Here is a 22893-nt window from a genome sequence, read left to right as displayed (position 1 = left end):
TGTCATCACACTGAGCGGTGTGCAATTCCCGCTCCACGGTGCGCAGCCAGTCTTCAGCATCCATGGGGTCAGAAGAGTGAGCGAACACTGGGGGATGACCTCTCATGAATTCAGCATGCTTGTCTCTGGGCATCTGAGGCTGAGGTGGGGGCTGATGCTGCTGCTGCTGAATTGCGGCCAGAGTCTGACCAATGGCCTGAACTGCCTGAGTCTGCATCAAGAACATCTGCTCGATGGTCATCGGGGGCGGTGGTGGCAGCTGCTGACGGGGTGCCTCATCCTGCGGTGCTGCCTGCTCCTGCTGAGCACGCCTTCCTCCTGTACGCCTGTTTTCTGACATCTGCATAATGTAATCACACATCAGAACTGATCTTGCAACTTGCAGCATAAGAAAAGAGTATAGAATCCTTCCACAATACTGAACATATGAACATCTTCACTGATTTCCAACACAGGCAAACATAGCTTCTCAGATAAAGAGGAAAGTGGAATAAAAAGGCTTCCCAACTAGATAGCTAACTTCATTAACTTTTAATGGTAAACCAAGGTGCAGGTGATGCCCACACTCTGGTGACAGTCATTACAAAGATCCAAATCCAACATAGTTCATCATGACAAACATAAAAGCACATGATAAGCAAACTACCCTGTCTAACTAAGACTAACTAAAAGTAAGACCGAGACTAAGACTAAGACTTCTATTTTTAAACTTTCATTACAGGACCCAACACTAACGATCTATGGTTCTAAATTTACCTTGGTCCTGCAGTCGGGTTGCCATACGCCTGGTGTCCACGCCGAGGTGAGCGGTACGGGTGCTGAGTCCCGACGGGAGCGGGGGAGCTATCCTCCAGGTGACGACGCTCCACGCGCTGAGCCCGCAGCTGGGCGATCTCAGCACGAGCCCTGCTCAGCTCGTCTAATGCATGGTCCAGCTCCGTGTTTAGCACGACGGCTAGGTTGACTGTGCTGCTCAACCTAGGATTGTCCTCACCAACAGGTGAGACAATCACGCCTCCTGTGCTGTCAGATGGACGGCGGGGGTAATACTTCAGGTTGAGACCATTGGCTACCCCCGCCGAACACTGAGTAGTAGTGCGAAAGCCCACGTCGTGCGACATCTTGCATGACCGCCTCAGCTGAGTCCCGCTCAGAGATAGAGTAGTTCTCTGAGCAGACCTCCGCACCCCGGAGACTATTCTCCGGACGGCGCAACAAGCAGGTCGCCTCCCAACGGTCCGGGTAAACCCCGCAACTGTGCTAGAAGACCACACAACGGTACTCGATGGACCAAGTACGTCGGTCGAGTGCCTGGCGTAGCAGGGTGTCGAGCGCGTCGTGGAAGTGACACCCGCGAGCGGCGTCGCGAGTGATGGGTCGAGCGACCCATCCTTCCGGCTCCTGGTCGGTGCTAAAGCTTGAGCTGCTGTCGCCGCCTCCATCATCTGGGTCTCCTCCAGTAGCTACTCCAGCGGCTGGGGCGCTCAGTGGTGGTGCAGGGGGCGCCTCCAACGGGAGCACAGAGGAGCAGCTCCTCACAGACTCTATCTCCTGCTGAAGCGAGAAAGAAGAGCCTTGCTTCTCTAGCTCCTGTCGTCGACGCTCCTACTCCTCGTGCAGGCGGTGGTACAACCTCTCCAAGTGGCTAGACTGACCAGTCACTGGACGGCGAAGCGGACGCTCAGCGAGACGAGAGGGCAAGAAGGGGATGACGAACTTCCGTGCAGTGTGTCTAAGATGAGCCATCTACAAAAGACACCATAAGCATAAGAGTGAGAACAGAACTAATATGACTAGCAAGTAAACCATAAATAAATAAGGGATTAAAATAAACAAAAAAATTAGCAAGGTATAATATATACAGTAGAACATAGGTTTGGTCGATACGACCAACTTTTGAAGGGATACCAAAGTCAAGGTGATGATAGAGGTCTATAGTCCTTAGAACGACCACTCTACTCTAGGTTAGCGGTTCTACAGTCAACCTAGCTTTGATATCTCCTATGTCACACCCGGTTTTAGAAGGCAAACCGAATGCGAACCATGTACGTGTCAAGATCAGCAATTCACTGCACGTACACAACAGTTACATAACTGGACATCATCACACAGTGCTCAAATAATAACATAAAAGGGGAATAATAGTCGATTACATCATATGTCTGAGACATCCACATAGTCTTTAACAATAATCAAAATGCGAAAACGAAACGTAGATACACGCGGCCTTCACAGGTAGCCGACTTGGGGTTGCCGCTAACCCACACCTAAAATTTGTCATAATCTTGGAACTCCTGGAAGTCTTCCTCCACGGCTTCATCTTCTCCTAAGCAGTGGTTGCAACGCGGACAACCTGGGGAAGGGGGGGTTTGGTGTGTAGAGCAAGGGTGAGTACACATCAACATACTCAGCAAATGTCATGTTTGGCTGTAGTGGACTAGCTTTATGTGGGGGTAAGTCAAGCAGTTGCTTTCAGTTGATCAGATTATTATTACTAGTAGAGAGAGCCAGATTTTAGTATTAACCCAAGTTGTTAAACCAAAAGTACCCTTTCCAAACGGAAAGAATACCACTTACCATTACCATAGTCAATACCAAAACCATCATTCTCATCACCACCTATAATCCAAACATCTCTGATCAAGTATCTATAATCAATGGAGCTCCCTTGGCCGCTCATAACCGCGAGCACGGTTGATATATCAGTTTTCATAACACTCTGCAGAGGTTGCACACTTTACCCACAAGCCGTGATTCCCTTTCTGCCCGGAGATCATGACTCTCCATTGATCACTATCGAGGTGACCTAGCAGGGTATCACTACGTAGCCTTTACAAAGATTCCCTGGGGCTGTAGTCGTCCATTAGGTTTCCTAAATGTACCGCACTCCTCCCCAAGGGGCAAACCAACCTTGGCAGAGCGAGACGCATACATCGTTCCCCATTAACGGCACGACGGCGGAGCGAACTACACCCTGGTTCCTCTAATTATTAAGCTAAGAGCGTCCCATTCCACCCTCATGGTTGCACTATTTTCCCGGGCGGTCATATAATGAACAAGTCCTTATGGAGAGGTACTCGAGAAACCGCTCGAGTCCCCTTAAATGCCACAAGTATATTATCATAATAAAGAAGGGAAACATCGTATCATAGATAAATCTCATCATGTTCATTGATTAATGTGAAGCACTAGCATGTAGCTAAACCAAAATAATCCAACCCAAATAGGTAAGCAAGGACATGGATAACAAAAGCTAGTCAATCCTTAGGTATAAACTGTGTAAATGCGGAAAGTGAATTAAGGAATGTATAGGACATAAGTGGGTCAAGGGACACTTGCCTCCACCAACCAGCTGTTGCTCAGGGTCTTCTCCTGCGAGTTCTTCGGACTCCTCAACCAGACCGTTATCTATGCGAGCGCAAACATACATCCATCTCTTTGAATTAGGAAATAAACAATACACCATACAAGAGAGTAGATCAATTGAACATGTATATGACATACGATTTGCATTCGCAATTACTAGAAAGAGAAAAAAGGGACTCGCAGTGGCTAAAGCTATAGTCGAGACGTCTTACGTGTAGGTGTGCAATTAATTATTACATCGTCTAACTCTACCTAGCCATACTAACATGTATTAATCACATACACTAACAGAGTTACAATTATTCCAATTGGCTGACATTACTTAAGTCGTCATTTAACTACGTGAGATAATTAACATGGTCAATTCTAAGTGGAGTTCAACTACATAAAATAAACAACACGCTCAACGCGCATAAAATACACGGGGGGGGAGGGGTAGACGGAGTAGGTCGGGGGGTAGACGAGGTAGTCTAGGGGGTATACGGGCTCGTCACATGCGTGGAAGAGTGCTACGCGTCACGCCGGGGGCACGACGAACCGCGCCAAGACACAGTGCGCAAGACGGGGCCGCGCCGGGCAACCTGCGCACCACGACGGGGGCCAAGCTACGCTGGGACACCGCGTACCACACCGAGGGCGCCGAGCCACCGCGAGTTGCGCCTAGGCTAGGCCGCCGCGAGCAGCGCCGGGCCACGCCGAGCGCCGGGCAGGGAGCACGCCGCGCGCAGGACTGCGCAGGGGGCGGGCTGCGTCAGGGCCGCGCGCCGGGCGAGGCAGGAGAGTGCGCGCCGCACCGCGCGCGCCGCGGGGCCGCGCCGGCCAGGGGGCCGAACCGCGCCGGGGGCGAGCGGCGCGCACACGCCGGAGCCGCGCCGGGGACGGGCGAGCGCCACGGGCCGGGGGGGAGGGGCGAGGCCGCGCGAGGAGGGGGCCGGGACCGGGGGCGAGGCCGCGCGTGTTGGGGCGGGGGCGCGGGCGAGCATGCCGGGCCACGGACGCGGCGAGCAGGGGACGGGGAAGAAGAAGGGGGGTGACGGGGAAGGGGAGGGAGATGGGGAGGCTCACTGCGGAGGACGAGGCGGCGCGGACGAACGGCGCCGGGGTAGGGGCTGCTCCGGGCAGCGAGGGCGACTTGGGGAGGAGAGAGAGAGACGCGCGTCATGGGGGAGAGTGAGATGAACAGGGGACGACCGGGGCAATGACGGGTGAGTCCCACCAGGGCGGCGACAGCGGCTGCAACCGCCCGCGCACGCAGCGCGCGGGCAACGCGGGGGGGGGGGGGAGCCGGCTGGGCCGTGGGGGCAAGCTAGGCCAAGCCAGCCGGCCGGCCAAAGGGAGAGCGAGGGGGGCGGGGCAGGCCACGCCAGGTGGGCCGCGCGGGAGGGAAAAGAGGAGGGGGGAAGTAGGACGCGGCTGGGCCCAAAGGAGAGAGGGAGAGATTTCCCTTCTCTATTTTCTTCTTATTTTTCCTATTATCTATTTTATCTCTAACTTCCTACTAAATGCATACTTTATGGAAACCAAGTAAATACACACAAAAGGAAATAGAGGCGTGCCTCAGCATGATGCAACAACCAAAGAAAATATTTCCAGGGTTCACCTACACAAGATGTCGAGCTAATTCTCGCTAGAACTTTGAAAAAGAACAAGGCATAGCGAGAAGAAAAGAAAAATAGGGAAGGTAACGCCCAAATTTGGTGAGGGCTGGAGAAAGAAAAAATTCAACTCAAAAATTTGGGGTGTTACAAGTACAGACCGGCAATGTCCAAACAAAGTTCAAATATTACAACCACTAAAGTCCATAAGTTACTAAAATTAAACACTACTGCTTAATCATTGTCCAAATCTGCATCAGCACATTCAATCTCAGGATCCTCAAGTTATGTTGCTTCTGGTCTTCAACTCTATTCCAGTCTTTAAGGCATGTGGCTGCATCCACCACCTTAGGTGCAAGAGATGACCTTTGTTCTTCAATTATTCTCCCAATGGTGCTAAAGGTTGCTTCAGAGGAAATAGTTGAGACAGGAATAACAAGTATATCTCTAGCAAAATGAGACAAGACATGAAAACTATACATGTGGTCCCTCCACCACTCAAGTAACTTTACCTTCTCATCTCTTAGTGCGCGATCAGTACCTACAAAGTTGGTGGACAAATAGTGATTTAATTCAGCATTAGGATTCCACCTTTGAGACGAGGCGACATTTTCTTTCCCCTTCGCTCTCTTCCATAAGTGAGCTGTAAGAGGGGTATCTGAAATTTCTGCATCACACTCAGTAACATGTGAGTCTATTTTACTTTCACCATATTTATTGTAATAGTAGCCAAAGACACATAACAAGTCATCTTTTGCATGATTAAAAGCATATGAAAAATCCATGTCTAATGCATCACCTATTCCCTCCAATGCAGTTTGTAAACCATCTATTTTCTTGAGTGGATAAAAATAGTCACAAAACAGTATACATGTGATATTTGTTCAAAGTATTTTAGAAACTTTACCTCCATTGGAGCAACAATAGTGTTTAGATGGCTGTCAGATCTGAACTTAGAAAAAGATTCAACCATTAACCAAATATAATCAATCACTAAGAAAGTTGTAGGATGGTATACACCTGATATAACATTTGTAGCTGCATAAAAAGTCATTAGAAACACTCTAAATTAACGAGCAATGAACCAATCAGCATATATAAGAATTAAATCAAGATCTTTAGCATTAGCATTCTCAAAGACAGTAATTAGTTGTTCATAACCTTCTAAACTCTTAAGCATATGGTTGGTTGAATTCCATCTAATCTTCATATCAAGACCAAATTTCTTGGTCTCATATCTTGAGCTTTACAATACTCAGCAAATCTAGATATCATTTGAGGCGTGCTAGTTATGAAACGAATAGCAGCTTGAACAACCAAATTTATAATGTGGCACACACACACCTATGATGGATAATATAACCTTTTATATATGACTACAACTGAGGGGGTGAGAATATCAATAATAGTTGTGTTTGCGGAAGCATTGTCAAGAGTTATAGAGAGAATCTTACTATCTATCTCAAAATCACGAACTACCTCAAGTATATGGTTAGCGATTGCATCTCCAGTTTGTGACTCATCCATCATTCTAAAACCGATGACTTGCTTATTTAAAGCATATGAATCATCCAAGTAGTGGGCGACAACAGAAACATAACAGGTTTTTTGGTGTGATGAAGTCCAAATGTCCGATGTTAAAGCAAATGAGAAGTAAACCTTTTTAAATGACTCTTTAAGAGCAACAAGTTTATTTTTGTATATTGCAATCGAATCAGATTTTGTAGTTTTTCTAATGACAGACTGATATTGTGGGCAGAAAGCATGTTGAAACAAGTTCTTAAAATTTTGGCTCTCACCCAACATAATCAGTAAATCTTCACAGACAATAAATTTGGCTATTTCATCACATGCTACTTGTGGGTTGTAAACCCATATACTTATTGTACCATCAGCACAAAAGTTAAGATTGGTTTGTGTACCTCCTCCTTGAATCTTTCCTAGCTTTGCCAAACAAGCTTTATAGTGTCGATTCAAATGTCCTATGCCAGCAGCTAAACCTGCACTCAATTCACTTTTGCAATAGTTACATACAACAAAAAAATGTACTACACCATCATCAATGACTTTCTTCTTCACCATATGTTTCCAGCAGTCTGCCCTCAAACTATACTTTGCACTGCTTGATGACGCCAACGCTGGTGCACAATCACCATCATGGACGACAAATGGTGTTGGTGGTGGTTCACCAGCAGCCACACGACCCACATCCACATCTAGTTCAGCAGCAGCCACACTACCACCCACACCCAGTTCACCAGCAGCTGCACCCACAGTAGCGGCAGATTGTGTTGGTTCCAAATTGACCACATCAACACTAGTATTAGGATTAGGACAAGGATTAGGATTGGTATTACTGGCACTGGCCCTAGACTTCGACGCCATCATAGGACGTCTTCTCACCATATCGACTCACAGGAATCACGAAATCAGGATTTCAGGACCTCAGTCTGCCAGGCTAAGGTAGAAGGGGCCGGATTTATAGAACTAACAATGTGAGAATCAAAGCAACACGGGTGCACGAATCGAAGCAGCACGTTGCACGCGTCGCCGGAGCGGGCGGGCTCTCGTGCCATGCGCTCTCTATAACCATTCATCGAGCGGTCGGGCTGTCGTGTCATTTATTGGGATTGATCGCTACGATATCCACACGGGCAATGCCACGGGCCACAGATCGACAGGATTGGCGAGAGACGAGTAGCTGGCTAGGGTTCAACTTCCAAGCGAGGAAAGGCCAAAGGGCATGTGGAAGATGAAGAGTGAAGAACTGAAGACTAACCTATACGTTGTAATGGCCTCCCTGATCCCAGGGTCCGGGGATCTCACCTTCTGCGTCAGGCGGCGGCGACATCAGCAGAGGACTGGTCACTGGCGACGGCCGGTGGAGGGGGCGACAGGGCCTAGGGTTTTTGTGTCGGCTATCTGGCTCTATGCTGTGCGGTGCGCGGCGGCCAAGAGAGAAGAGACGCACGAGTTTGGGCCATCACGTGTGCAATTCAGAAATTGGGCCACAAGAGGGAGCTGCAGCCTGCTGTACATGATAAACGGGCCAATTTCGTGAATTTACGGGCTTTTTTCGTTCCGGAGGCCCATAAAGCCAACATTTGAGGCCAGGCCTAGGCTTGTCTTCGAGCCGTGCTAGCATAGTAGCATGACCCAAAATATTCTGTATCAGGCCGTGCTTTGGACCAATAATTTCAGGCCGTGCTCGTGGACTCGTGGTAGCCCAAGCGGCCCGGTTCAAATTCCCAGCACTAGCATGGCTGTAAAAACAGCGTGTTGCATTGCAGCCAGTAGTCACACCAATCACGAATTCAAATCAAACCAATACAACCGACTCGCCCCCTCGATCCTACGGTCCTACCCCAAGCCTCAACCAGTGCAGTGCAGCGCCTCGCTATCGCCACCAGCCATGTCGGCGATTGGATTGGTGCAGGGGTCGCGTGCCGGCAAGGAAGCTAAGCAGGAGCCAGAGTCGGAGCAGGAGGCAGATTCGGAGCCTCATCAGCGCAAGTGGGTGGCCCTCGTCTCCGTTCCCGTCCTCCTCGGCAACGCGGACGACGATCGGGCCCAGGCGATGGCCCTCGGCACCGACGTGCAGCTCGACCTCAAAGACCCGCCGCTACCCTCCTACCTGGTGCTGCACCCCCGCGTGTCCCCCAACCCCAGGAGTAACGAAGAGCCGCTGTCCGCCTACATCCTCGCCGCCGACCGCTCCGGCTACATCCTCCTCCAGGTCGTCGAAGGGAACCGCCCGGACTTCTTCCTCTGCGATACGCACAGTCGTACCGTCACCATCATCCCCCCGGTGTGCTCCTATCTTCGGACTGGACTGGACATCGACATCCGCCCCAACCTCAGCATCGGCCTCATCGCCGACCCGCTCCAAGGCCACTACGTGGTGGCCCAGCTCCATCCCGCAACCTTGCACCGCTACAGGCTCCTCTGCTACTCCACCGCCAAACGTGAGTGGAATGTCAGGTACCTCACCCGCCAAGAGGACCACCTGATGATCAACACCTCGATCGACAACGCCGTGCTCGCCCACAACGGCTGCCTCTGGTGGATCGCCCTCGGCTACGGCATATTCTTCTGCGACCCCGTCACGCCCGTCCTCGAGCTCGCCGAGCTCCGCTTCCTCCCTTTTCCGGCCGGCTGCCAGATGAACGCCTACGCGTCCTTATGCCCGAAGCACCTCAAGCAGCGACGCTGCGTCAGGCCCAGCGAGGGCAAGCTGCGATTCGTCGAGATCCGCGGCTTCTACTGCAACGTCGATTGGTCGATTCGCTACGACGACGTGCTCTTCGAACCCACCGTCCGGATGTGGACGCTCGAAGACCCGGAGCGCCCGGACCCCTGGACATTAGAGTACGAGGTGCCCTTGGCAGATATCTGGAACAACGAGACCTATGCCAACGCCCGCCTGCCTCCGGGCGAGGTGCCCCAGGTCGCCCTCGTCGACCCCAACAATCACTGTGTCGTCTACTTCTTCCAGGGCTCGAAGCTCTTCGGCTTCGACATGCAAAACAAGCAGGTCATCGCCTGCAAGAAATGCCTAATAGACCGTAATAAAGTCATCATGTTCCAATCGTCCCGCCCCATCGTCGATGCCTGGGAGCTGTCATCACCACCACCATTTATGCTCTCGGAAGACGACGGCGACCTTTCATCAGAAGGTAAGGACGCATATGATAGCTGCAAATCTTCATTAATTTGGTGCCATTCAATCATATGCACACATCTTGACCGCACTTCCAGTTTCAGTTGGCCTTACTGTCCAGATTATTACAATATTGATACACCCAGCGCATTGCCCTTTTCGTTGTTCCTTTTTTTTGCGCATTGTCTCATGGGCGCATGCATAGCTAAATTTTTTTCTTTTTGCTTCTTTCCTTTTTTGCTGCACATTGATGTTAGCATACATTTTTTTATATGCATATCATTTTTTTTGCATAAACATACACTCTGTAATTTTATAACAATCGCTCAGTAATATATCTACTCTATAATGTTTTAGTGATTAGTCAGTAATTTTACAACATTCACTTAATAATAATTTATCATTAAAATATTGTAGTGCACATTAAATTAATAGCACTTCCTCAGTAATTTTATACATACGCGATTACAACAATTAAACAGAAATAAATATAGCACCTACAAAATAGCACCTAGGAAGTGACGCACACATTCTTCATTACTTGCGTAAGGTAGATATAAGTTTGTCTTTGTCATGTACACTTGAGTGGTAATAGACTCTAGATTTTATAATATAAAATTTAAGGGTCGAATCGGATTAGAATCGGATTCTATTCATATTATTTTTTAACTAAAATTAATTAAGCCTTAAGAGCCTGAAAAAGCATTTCAATCGTTATATCTATGTACTCGATCCAGCAGATGAGAAGATGCATGTAGTTATTTCTGGAAAGCAAAAAAATGTTGGAGTTGAGAATGTGGGAGACGGAGATGAGGAATACAATAAGTATGAAGAGATGTTCGTCTTTAAAGGTCCAGAGAGAATCAAGCGTGTGAAAAAGAAAATTGATAAGAACTTAAAGTCATACATGCAGAAAAATGGTAGTTCATGAAAAATTGTATGAATCAAATTGTATTTTTAGCATGTATGATTGACTATGCATTGTGGTTGCCAATTAATTTAAATTCTCTCTAGTTATCTATGTGTGCTATTAAAATTCATTTAAATTGTATTTGCATTTTTTTTAAAAAAAATAAAATATTAATATGGTAATCAAATCACAATCGGTTCTGATTGAGAACCGCTTGTGATATGAATCATACATCACAGGCGGTTTTTTCATTACGGACCGTTTGTGAAACAAATCGAACACTACAAGCGGTTTGTATTTCGGACCGCTTGTGATACTAATACATCACAGGCGGTCCGAATAGCCAGGCGGTTTTCTATCCGAACCGCCTGGGATGTAAAAAGTCTACCGCTTGTATAGAGCCAAATTGTACTAGTGGATTAACTATAATTGCACACTACTTCTCTGTTTGTCATCGGTCTTTATATATTCCTCTTGCGCGATTTGATTAACGAATTTGGAGTTGACTTCCACTAGCTAGCATTTGGAGTTGGGAATGCTGATAGCTTAATTTGCTGTTCTTTTGCATGCATGCAGATATTGTTTTTCCGAGAGGAAAGAAGCGCCGGGTGTGCAAGTTTGTTCACTCTTGGACCAGTAGTAGACCAGTAGTGGGGAGGACATGGAAGATAGCATCACCACCACCCGATGCATCATCTCATACCTCGGGTGACCAAGCTGATGATGCACCCTCTTCTCCCAAGGGCGCTGAGTAGAGTAGAGCCTGCAGCTCTGCGTCACATGTCAGCATGTCTTGCGTTTCAGATACAATATACACAGCTTGTGTCATGGACACGCCATCCATTCACATGCATGCCTACTGAGCTATGAGAACCTACAATGCATCTTAAGTCAATCTGCTAATACAAATGGAAATCAATTTTGTAGTGCCATTAACATAAAGTTCCAGATTGCGAAATTTCAAAAAGCCTTATTCACATGCATACAAATATTTAGATTCTACGATAATTATTTAATTAGAGAACTGACTATTTTTATTATTATTATTTGCATTCACGCCTCTGATATTGAAATGTTAATGTGAATTTTGTTTCTCGAGTCTATACTATGTTCCCTTTTTAAGTAAGGTGTTTATGAGCAGAATCAAATATTTGAATTAGATCCTCCAAGATCATGTCGTTCTACGACAACCTCAGGAATAGAGCACAATGGAATCTGCTCAACACAATGAAATGTATTCATAATGCCTTTATGAGTTTAGTTTCATCTCAAACAACTCCTATGAAATGAATTCATAGTGCATTTCTGAGTTTATAAGCTCCATTCCTTCTGTCAACACCTTCCTATTGTTCCTCTGCGCTCTCTCTCTCTCTTTCTATGCCTACTGATTTTAGAATGTTGCTCGTTTTTATTATGCTATACATAATCTTACCTCCATGATTAATAATTTATTACATGATAATCTAAAATACCTACAAGTAAATACACAATCAGAGGACCTCGACAAAGGTATGTTTCATTAGCACACCAATTACATAATAAAGGAAAAAAATATTTCCTATTTCTTAACAGAAAATAATTGATGACAAGGATGATCTACCATAACAGAAGAAAATTAGGAGTATCTACTCTCAAGGGAAAAGCAAAAAAATGATGTATGATAAACCAAGAAGACAAAGTAAAATAGTGGACTTTAGAAGGTCTTTTGATAACAGTACTATTTCTATATTTTCTATTTTGTTAAACACCAATGGCACTACATCTTTTAATGTATATAAACATATAGCTATGGTACTGATCTTACGTTATAAACCAGCCAACCAGCCATACATAAATAGTGTTGGGGCCTTGCTCTTCTGAAGTTCATCAAAAACACAACTAACAATTTGCTTTCAGTGTACTACTGATCTGTGCAATCCCACCTTAATAGATAACGCATATTCTAAATCAGCAATATGCTTCGCATCTTTCTCTTTCTTCTTTTCAAACTCCTTCATTTTCTGTTCTGCTTCTGAGAGCACCTAGAGGGGGTGAATAGGTGATCCTGTAGAATTCAACAACTAATAGCCACAAAACATGGTTATAAAGATGTTAGTGCTCAAGAGAACCAAGTGACTATAGAGAGAGCTCTTGCGAGTCACAAAGAAAGACAACACAAGAGACACAATGATTTATCCCGTGGTTCGGCCAAGTATAACACTTGCCTACCTCCATGCTGTGGCGTCCCAATGGACGAGGGTTGCACTCAACCCCTTTCAAGTGATCCAATGATCAACTTGAATACCACGACTTTTCTTTGCTTATATCTTTTCCCGTTTGCGAGGAATCTCCACAAGTTGGAGCCTCTCGCCCTTACAATAAAGATCACAATGTAAACACAAGAGTAAGCTTGGGAGCAACACACACAAAACCGCAGCACAACGCACGCACACAAGCCAAGACTTGAGCTCAAATGAAGCACAGAGAGTTCACAACTAGAACGGAGCTCAAATCACTAACACGATCAATCAAATGCGTGGAGACGGAGTGTGGAGACATAGAATTGCTTAGTGAATGCTTTGGTTACTCCTCCATGCACCTAGAGGTCCCTTTTATAGCCCCAAGGCAGCTAGGAGCCGTTGGAGGCATTCTTGGAAGGCAAATCTTGCCTTCTGTCGGGTGGCGCACCGGATAGTCCGGTGCGCCACCGAACAGTCCCTGTAGCTGTCCGGTGCGCGATCTCCTTCCTTTTCTGGCGCATCCGACCGTTGCAGATTTGTGGCAGTTGGCGCACTGGACACTGTCCAGTGCACACCGGACAGTTCGGTGCCCCCTGCCGACCGTTGGCGCGCCCACGCGTCGCGCGCGGATTGCGCGGCCGACCGTTGGCGCAGTCGACCGTTGGATCACCGGACAGTCCGGTGCACCACCGGACAGTCCGGAGAATTTTAGCCGTACGCCGTTGAATGTTTCCCGAGAGCGACGACTCTGCCGCGGATGACTCACCGGACAGCCCGGTGCACCACCGGACAGTCCGGTGATTTATAGTCGTATGCCGTCGTCGAGTCCCGAGAGTGGCCTGTTCACCGAGACTAGTCTGGCGCACCGGACACTATCCGGTGCACCATCGGACACTGTCCGGTGCCCCCAGACCGAGCAGACTCATTTCCAATCGCTTTTCTCCTGTTTCTAGCACTTAGACACAATACATTAGTACCCAATTCAATGTACTAAGTCTAGAAGCGTACCTTGTTGCATGATTTGCACTTCTTAAATCTTTGGCACAGTTTGACACTTAGAGAATATGTGTTGGGCACTTAATCACCAAAACACTTTAGAAATGGCCCAAGAGCACATTTCCCTTTCAATCTCCCCCTTTTTGGTGATTTATGCCAACACATCAAAAAGCAACCAAGAGAAGTGCAACATCAATGCATTTGAGAACAAAAATTGTTTTTGAATCAAATTTGGCATATTTGGATCATACTTTGCCACCACTTGGTTTGTTTTTGCAAATCAAATTCATTTTCCTATCTCTAAGTCAAACTCACTTGTTTAGGCACAAAGCGAGATATTCCAATTGAAAAATTGATCGAGTGCCAAAAACTCCCCCGTTTTCTCATAATCATAAATTCTCCCCACAAGAGACCAAATTTTGACAATAAGAGTATTTTGACAAATCAAAAGTTCTAACTCTACTCTTTTCGAAATTTCACAAGTGGTAGCTGATCCATTTGCTTTGGCCTTAATTTCTAGCTGATCCATTTGCTTTGGCCTTAATTTCTCCCCCTTTGGCATTAAGCACCAAAACGGGATCATTCTTGGCCCTTTAACCCCATTGCCTCACCAAAATTGTCAATGAAGAGCAAAAAAGGCAATAAGAGCATAGATATGAACTTGGAGTTAATACAGGAGTGCAGTGGAAGTCTTTGCATGGTCCAAGTTCACCTTTCCCTTTCAATTCACTTTTGAGACTAAAACAAGTAAACTCAAACACAAAGGTTAGTCTCAAAGGGTCAAGTTGTAGCATGCCTCCCCCTAAATAAGTGCATCACTTGCAAATGGACTTGTGAGGTCCGGGGATCATGTGTACAACTTGAGCACCACAAATGAACAAAAATAGATTGAAATGCATAAATTACATGATCAAAGGCATAAAACACATGTATGTTATAAATCAATCCAAGTTACGTGAATCTAAGACATTTAGCTCACTACGCAGCCTGCAAAAGGTTTTCTCATCTAAAGGCTTGGTAAAGATATCGGCTAACTGGTTCTCGGTGTTAATATAGAACACTTTGATATCTCCCTTTTGCTGGTGGTCTCTCAAAAAGTGATGCCGGATGTCTATGTGCTTAGTGCGGCTGTGTTCAACAGGATTATCCGCCATGCGGATTGCACTCTCATTGTCACATAGGAGTGGGACTTTGCTCAGATTGTAGCCAAAGTCCCGGAGGGTTTGCCTCATCCAAAGTAGTTGCGCGCAACACTGTCCTGTGGCAATGTACTCGGCCTCAGCGGTGGATAGGGCAACGGAGGTTTGTTTCTTAGAACTCCAAGACACCAGGGACCTTCCTAGGAATTGGTACGTCCCTGATGTACTCTTCCTATCAACCTTGCATCCAGCATAATCGGAGTCTGAATATCCAATCAAGTCAAAAGTAGACCCCTTTGGATACCAGGTCCCGAAGCAAGGCGTAGCAACTAAATATCTAAGAATCCGCTTAACGGCCATAAGGTGACATTCCCTTGGGTCGGATTGAAATCTAGCACACATGCATACGCTTAGCATAATATTCGGTCTACTAGCACATAAATAAAGCAAGGAACCTATCATAGACCGGTATGCCTTTTGATCAATGGACTTACCTCCTTTGTTGTGGTCGACATGTCCGTCGGTTCCCATCGGTGTCTTCGCGGGCTTGGCGTCCTTCATCCCAAACCGCTTGAGAAGATATTGAGTGTACTTAGTTTGGGAGATGAAGGTATCGTCCTTGAGTTGCTTCACTTGGAACCCAAGGAAGTAGTTCAACTCGCCCATCATCGACATCTCAAATTTCTGTGTCATCACCTTGCTAAACTCCTCACAAGACTTTTGATTAGTAGAACCAAATATTATGTCATCGACATAAATTTGGCACACAAAAAGGTCACCGTCACAAGTCTTAGTGAAAAGAGTGGGATCAGCTTTCCCAACCTTGAAAGCATTAGCAATTAAGAAATCTCTAAGGCATTCATACCATGCTCTTGGGGCTTGCTTAAGTCCATAGAGCGCCTTAGAAAGCTTAAAGAAGTGGTTGGGATACCTGCCATCCTTAAAGCCAGGGGGTTGTTCCACGTAAACCTCCTCCTTGATTGGCCCATTGAGGAAAGCGCTCTTCACGTCCATTTGAAACAACCTGAAGGAATGGTGAGCGGCATAGGCTAACAAAATGCGAATAGACTCTAGCCTAGCCACAGGAGCAAAAGTCTCCTCAAAATCCAAACCTGCGATTTGGGCATAACCTTTTGCCACAAGTCGAGCCTTGTTTCTTGTCACCACCCCGTGCTCGTCTTGCTTGTTGTGGAACACCCACTTGGTTCCCACAACGTTTTGCTTTGGACGTGGCACCAGGCTCCAAACTTCATTTCGCTTGAAGTTGTTGAGCTCCTCCTGCATGGGCAACACCCAGTCCGGATCTTTGCAAGGCCTCTTCTACCCTGAAAGGCTCAATAGAAGAGACAAACGAGTAATGCTCACAAAAATTAGCTAATCGTGAGCGAGTAGTTACTCCCTTGCTTATGTCACCTAGAATTTGATCGACGGGGTGATTCCTTTGAATTGTCGCTCGGACTTGAGTTGGAGGGGCTGGTGGTGCTTCTTCCTCCATAACTTGTTCTTCTTGCGCTCCCCCTTGATCACATGCCTCTTCTTAATGAACCTGGTCATCTTCTTAAGTTGGGGGTGCACCACTGTTGAGGAAGAAGGTTGATCTTGCTCTTGTTGTTCCTGTGGTCGCATGTCTCCAATCGCCATGGTGCGTATTGCGGCCGTCGGAACATCATCTTCATCTATATCATCAAGATCAAATTGCTCTCTTGGAGAGCCATTAGTCTCATCAAATACAACATCGCTAGAGACTTCAACCAAACCCGATGATTTGTTGAAGACTCTATATGCCTTTGTATTTGTGTCATAACCTAGTAAAAACCCTTCTACAACTTTGGGAGCAAATTTAGAATTTCTACCTTTCTTCACTAGAATGTAACATTTGCTCCCAAATACACGAAAGTATGATACGTTGGGTTTGTTATCGGTAAGAAGTTCATACGAGGTCTTCTTGAGGAGGCGATGAAGGTAGAGCCGGTTTATGGCATGGCAAGCTGTGTTCACAGCTTCCGACCAAAACCGCTCAGGCGTCTTGAACTCTCCAAGCATCGTCCTCGCCATGTCGATAAGCGTCCTGTTCTTCCTCTCTACCACACCATTTTGCTGTGGTGTGTAGGGAGCGGAGAACTCGTGCTTGATGCCTTCCTCCTCAAGGTACTCCTCCACTTGCAGATTCTTGAACTCGGACCCATTGTCGCTTCTTATCTTTTTCACCTTGAGATCAAATTCATTTTGAGCCCGCCTTAGGAAGCGCTTAAGGGTCCCTTGGGTTTCTGTTTTATCCTGCAAAAAGAATACCCAAGTGAAGCGGGAAAAATCATCAACAATTACTAAACCATACTTACTTCCCCCGATGCTAAGGTAGGCGACGGGTCCGAAGAGGTCCATGTGGAGAAGCTCCAGTGGTCTTGATGTAGTCATCACATTCTTGTTGTGATGAGTGCTTCCCACCTGTTTCCCTGCTTGACAAGCTGCACAAGGTCTATCTTTTTCGAAACATACATTGGTTAGTCCTAACACATGCTCTCCCTTTAGAAGTTTGTGGAGGTTCTTCATCCCAACATGTGCTAGATGACGATGCCACAGCCAGCCCATACTAGTCTTAGCGATTAAGCATGCATCTAGATCGACCTCCTCTTTCGAAAAATCAACTAAGTAGAGTTTGTCATCTAGTACACCCTTAAACGCTAATAAACCATCACTCCTTATAAAGACAAATACATCAACATTTGTAAACAAACAATTGTAGCCCATGTGGCACAATTGACTAACAGACAGGAGATTATAGCCTAGCGACTCTACTAAAAATACATTAGAAATAGAGTGCTCATTTGTGATGGCTATCCTGCCCAAGCCTTTGACCTTGCCTTGGTTCCCATCTACAAAGATAATCGTATCCTAGGAATCTTTGTTCTTGACGTAGGAGGTGAACATCTTCTTCTCCCCCGTCTTGTAGTTTGTGCATCCGCTATCGATAATCCAGCTTGATCCCCCGGATGCATAAACCTGCAAGGCAATTTACACTTGGGTTTTAGGTACCCAACTCTTGTTGGGTCCTACAAGGTTAGTCACAATGGTCTTTGGAACCCAAATACAAGTCTTGTCTCCCTTGCATTTGGATCCCAATTTTTTAGCAACTACTTTTTCATTTTTACATACAAGTGCAAATGAAGTGTTGCAAGCATGATAAATTATAGAAGGTTTATCACATACTCTCCTAGGCACATGATGCACAATATTACTTTTCCTAGGCCTACCATGCACAAAAGTAGAGCTAGAAGCAAACATAGCATGTGAATCATTATAATCAACATAACTCCTATTATAATGCGCATTTTTAGAACACTTTATATCATAAATAAAAGCATGATTCCTTTGAATGCTACTAGCCATAGGGGCCTTCCCTTTTTCCTTGTTGGAAATGGGAGTCCTTTGGCTTTGTTAAGTTCTTGGCTTCCTTTCGAAAGCCAAGTCCATCCTTAATTGAGGGGTGTCTACCAATAGTGTAGGCATCCCTAACGAATTTTAGTTTGTCAAAATCAACCTTGCAAGTCTTAAGTTGAGCATTAAGACTTGCCACCTCATCATTTAATTTAGCAATAGAAGCAAGATGTTCATCACAAGCATTGATATCAAAATCCTTGCATCTATTGCAAATAACAACATGTTCAACACATGAACTTGATCTATTAGCTACTTCTAGCTTAGCACTTAAATCATCATTCAAAGTCTTTAAACTAGAGATAGATTCATTGCAAGTAGATAACTCAGAAAATAGTAATTCATTCCTCTTAATTTCTAAGACAAGAGACTTTTGAACACTAACAAATTTGTCATGTTCCTCATACAAAATGTCTTCTTGCCTCTCTAGTAGTCTATCTTTTTCATTTAAGGCATCAATCAATTCATTAATCTTTTCTACTTTAGCTCTATCTAATCCTTTGAACAAGCTAGTATAATCTACTTCATCATCACTAGAATCCTCATCACTAGAAGTAGAGTACTTAGGGGTTTCTCCAACGCTTACCTTTTTCTCCTTTGCCATGAGGCAAGTGTGGCGTTCGTTGGGGAAGAGAGAGGATTTGTTGAAGGCCGAGGCTGCTAATCCTTCATCATCAGGGTCGGATGACGAGCAGTCCGAGTCCCATTCCTTGCCAAGATGCGCCTCGCCTTTAGCCTTCCTATAACTTTTCTTCTTCTCCTTCTTCCCATGTCTTTCTTCTCCCTGGTCATTTTCATTATCGGGACATTGAGCAATTAAATGACCTGTCTTACCACATTTGAAGCAGGAGCGCTTTCCCTTTGCTTTACTCTTGTTGGGGTAGTCCTTGCGTCCTTTCAATGCAGTCTTGAAGCGCTTGATGATAAGAGCCATCTCATCTTCGTTTAGCCCGACCGCCTCTGCTTGTGCCACCTTGCTTGGTAGCGCCTCCCTTCTACTTGTTGCTTTGAGAGCAACGGGTTGAGGCTCGTAGACAGGCATGGGGTCGTTTAATGCATCATCAACATATCTTGCCTCCTTGACCATCATGTGCCCGCTCACAAATTTTCCAAGAATCTCTTCGGGCGTCATCTTGGTGTACCTGGGATTCTCACGAATTAGGTTAACAAGATGGGGTCAATTATCGTGAATGACCTTAGCATAAGTCGGACGACGTCGTGGTCCGTCCATCTTGTGCTCCCATAACTCCTAATCTTGTTGACCAGGGTCTTGAGCCTATTGTATGTTTGTGTTGGCTCTTCTCCCCTGATCATTGTGAACCTTCCCAGCTCGCCTTCCACCAACTCCATCTTGGTGATCATGGTGGCATCATTACCCTCATGAGAGATCTTGAGGGTATCCCAAATTTGCTTGGCGTTGTCCAAGCCGCTCACCTTGTTGTATTCATCCCTGCACAACGAAGCTAGCAAAACAGTGGTAGCTTGTGCATTCTTATGAATTTGCTCGTTAATAAATATAGGGTTATCCGTACTATCAAATTGCATTCCATTTTCGACTTTCTCCCAAATACTAGGATGGAGAGAGAATAAATGACTACGCATTTTCTGACTCCAAAAAGAGTAGTCATCTCCATCAAAGTGTGGAGGTTTACCAAGAGGAATTGAAAGCAAATGAGCATTTGAGTTAAAAGGAATACACGAATAATCAAATGAATAATTTGAATTAACCGGTTTCTTTTTCTCGTCGTCGTCGTCTCTTGGTGAAGAAGAAGACTCGTCGCTGTCGTAGTAGATGATCTTCTTGATGCGCCTCTTCTTCTTCTTCCCATCCTTCTTCTTGTGACTCGAGCCAGAGTTAGTGGGCTTGTCATCTCTAGGCTCGTTGAGGACGGACTCCTTCTCCTTGTCATTGACCACCATCCCCTTTCCCTTAGGATCCATCTCTTCAGGCGATTAGTCCCTTACGTGAAGAGAACGGCTCTGATACCAATTGAGAGCACCTAGAGGGGGGTGAATAGGTGATCATGTAGAATTCAACAACTAATAGCCACAAAACTTGGTTATAAAGATGTTAGTGCTCAAGAGAACCAAGTGATTATAGAGAGAGCTCTTGCGAATCACAAAGAAATACAACACAAGAGACACAGTGATTTATCCCGTGGTTCGGCCAAGTATAACACTTGCCTACCTCCACGTTGTGGCGTCCCAATGGACGAGGGTTGCACTCAACCCCTTTCAAGTGATCCAATGATCAACTTGAATACCATGACTTTTCTTTGCTTATATCTTTTCTCGTTTGCGAGGAATCTCCACAAGTTGGAGCCTCTCGCCCTTACAATAAAGATCACAATGTAAACACAAGAGTAAGGTTGGGAGCAACACACACAAATCCGCAGCACAACGCACGCACACAAGCCAAGACTTGAGCTCAAATGAAGCACAGAGAGTTCACAACTAGAACGAAGCTCAAATCACTAACACGATCAATCAAATGCGTGGAGACGGAGTGTGGAGACTTAGAATTTCTTAGTGAATGCTTGGGTTACTCCTCCATGCACCTAGGGGTCCCTTTTATAGCCCCAAGGCAGCTAGGAGCCGTTGGAGGCATTCTTGGAAGGCAAATCTTGCCTTCTGTCGGGTGGCGCACCGGACAGTCCCTGTAGCTGTCCGGTGCACGATCTCCTTCCTTTTCTGGTGCATCCGACTGTTGTAGATTTGTGGCAGTTGGCGCACCGAACACTGTCCGGTGCACACCGGACAGTCCGGTGCTCCCTGCCGACCATTGGCGCGCCCACGCGTCGCGCACGGATTGCGCGGCCGATCGTTGGCGCAGTCGACCGTTGGATCACCGGACAGTCTGGTGCACCACCGGACAGTCCGGTCAATTTTAGCCGTACGCCGTTGAACGTTTCCCGAGAGCAACGACTCCGCCGCGGACGACTCACTGGACAGTCCGGTGATTTATAGCCGTACGCCGCCGTCGAGTCTCGAGAGTGGCCAGTTCACCGAGACTGGTCTGGTGCACCGGACACTGTCCGGTGCACCACCGGACACTGTCCGGTGCACCCAGACCGAGCAGGAGTTGGTTGTACAACTCATTTCGAATCGCTTTTCTCCTGTTTCTAGCACTTAGACACAATACATTAGTACCCAAATCAATGTACTAAGTCTAGAAACGTACCTTGTTGCATGATTTGCACTTCTTAAATCTTTGGCACAATTTAACACTTAGAGAATATGTGTTGGGCACTTAATCATCAAAACACTTTAGAAATGGCCCAAGGGCATATTTCCCTTTCAGCTTCGGAAAGGCTAGACAATCTAACTTTGCTAGACTCTAATCTCTCGACTAAGGAGAGCAGGATTTTGTCCTTCTCGAGGGCTTTATTCTGAAGCATTATGACTTATGAACGCAGGTTCCCAAAAGCTATATGAGTGCTTTCGTCCTCTGCATCCTTCTAGGCATTCAAAGCTTTGAAGACCCTGACAAACAAAAAATATACAAATATTAATAAGTATTACCAGAAATTGTTTGCCAAAAACTTGCCTAACAAAAATCAGTAAATGCAGAAATAAAGAAAATATACAAACCTTCAAGGTGTTATAAACAAGGTTGTCTGCAAGTTGGTCCTTCATCATTGCAGATAGACCAAGTTTAAGCTTCAGATATCCCATATTGTCCATCATTTCTCGACAAATATTTATCTCTTTGTTGTCTGGTAGACAGTAAAGAAAGTCATCTTCGTCATCCCCTCTATAAATTAGGGACACTCGCGGGTATTTTAGGTCCTTCGCGTAATGTTGCGCTTAGGCGATTTGCTCTTCTGACAGTTGTTTCCCTGAAGCATGACGAACGATATATTCCAAACTATCTTGAGACGATGCTTCGGGCACAGGTGATGTCGGATTTTCTAAAAGATCTTCTTTTTCTTGTTCCGCTGGCTTGGATCTCGAAGGTCCAGGTTCAGCGAGTGCAGGAGAAACGCTTGCAGGAGCTCGCACTAATTTTTTAGTATTAACCTCTGAAGCTTTAGTAGAAGCAAGAGTTGGAACCTTCGAAGATTTCAAAATGGCATCCAAAACACTGGCCATTCTCCTCTTCCTAGGAGTCACTATTGTAGCAGTTATTAGCTTCGGCAACCCCATCGTGGTTGGGGGACTCAGCAGTTTCGGTTGCTCTTCCACCTTTGAGCTCTTTGCTTCCGCCTTTTCTACCGGACCGACACTAGCTTTGACTGTCACAGCAGGAATTGTATCCGAAGCCAAGGGGATGGTTTCGGCATGTTCAGTGATCTCCATCTTCTCTGTATCAAGCACTGCAGCTGTCATTTCTAAAGAATGTGGCTTCGGCCTACGAGTCAAAACCTTAGCTCTCTTCGCCGAAGGCGCGGTGGAAGAAGATGAAGTTGCCATTTTTCTTTTCGACCCTTGTTTTCGGACCGGAAAACAGTAATCAGGATAAAAATCTGATCACATCAAAAACTCTGTTCAACCTTCTCTTGCCGCGAGCGCCGAAGGCAGTAGTCATGGCTTCGTCCTCTGCCTTCATGTAGGCTCTCAATAGCTCATCACT

General features: G+C 46.1%; 1 protein-coding gene across 1 annotated transcript; it reads left to right on the top strand.

The window, feature by feature from the left end:
- Positions 1-8270: 8270 nt before the first annotated feature.
- LOC100192525 (putative DUF1618 domain containing family protein) lies at positions 8271-11493 on the top strand. The gene is made up of 2 exons (NM_001137745.1): positions 8271-9637; positions 11108-11493. Exons 1-2 carry the CDS (start codon positions 8374-8376, stop codon positions 11284-11286), a joined length of 1443 nt encoding a protein of 480 aa, NP_001131217.1. The 5' UTR covers positions 8271-8373; the 3' UTR covers positions 11287-11493.
- The last annotated feature ends 11400 nt before the right edge of the window (positions 11494-22893 follow it).

The sequence above is a fragment of the Zea mays genome, chromosome 2, assembly GCF_902167145.1.
Source record: "Zea mays cultivar B73 chromosome 2, Zm-B73-REFERENCE-NAM-5.0, whole genome shotgun sequence".
Classification (NCBI taxonomy): Eukaryota; Viridiplantae; Streptophyta; class Magnoliopsida; order Poales; family Poaceae; genus Zea; species Zea mays.
Note: the sequence above shows the minus strand (reverse complement) of the source record. Positions and strands in the feature narration are given on the sequence as shown.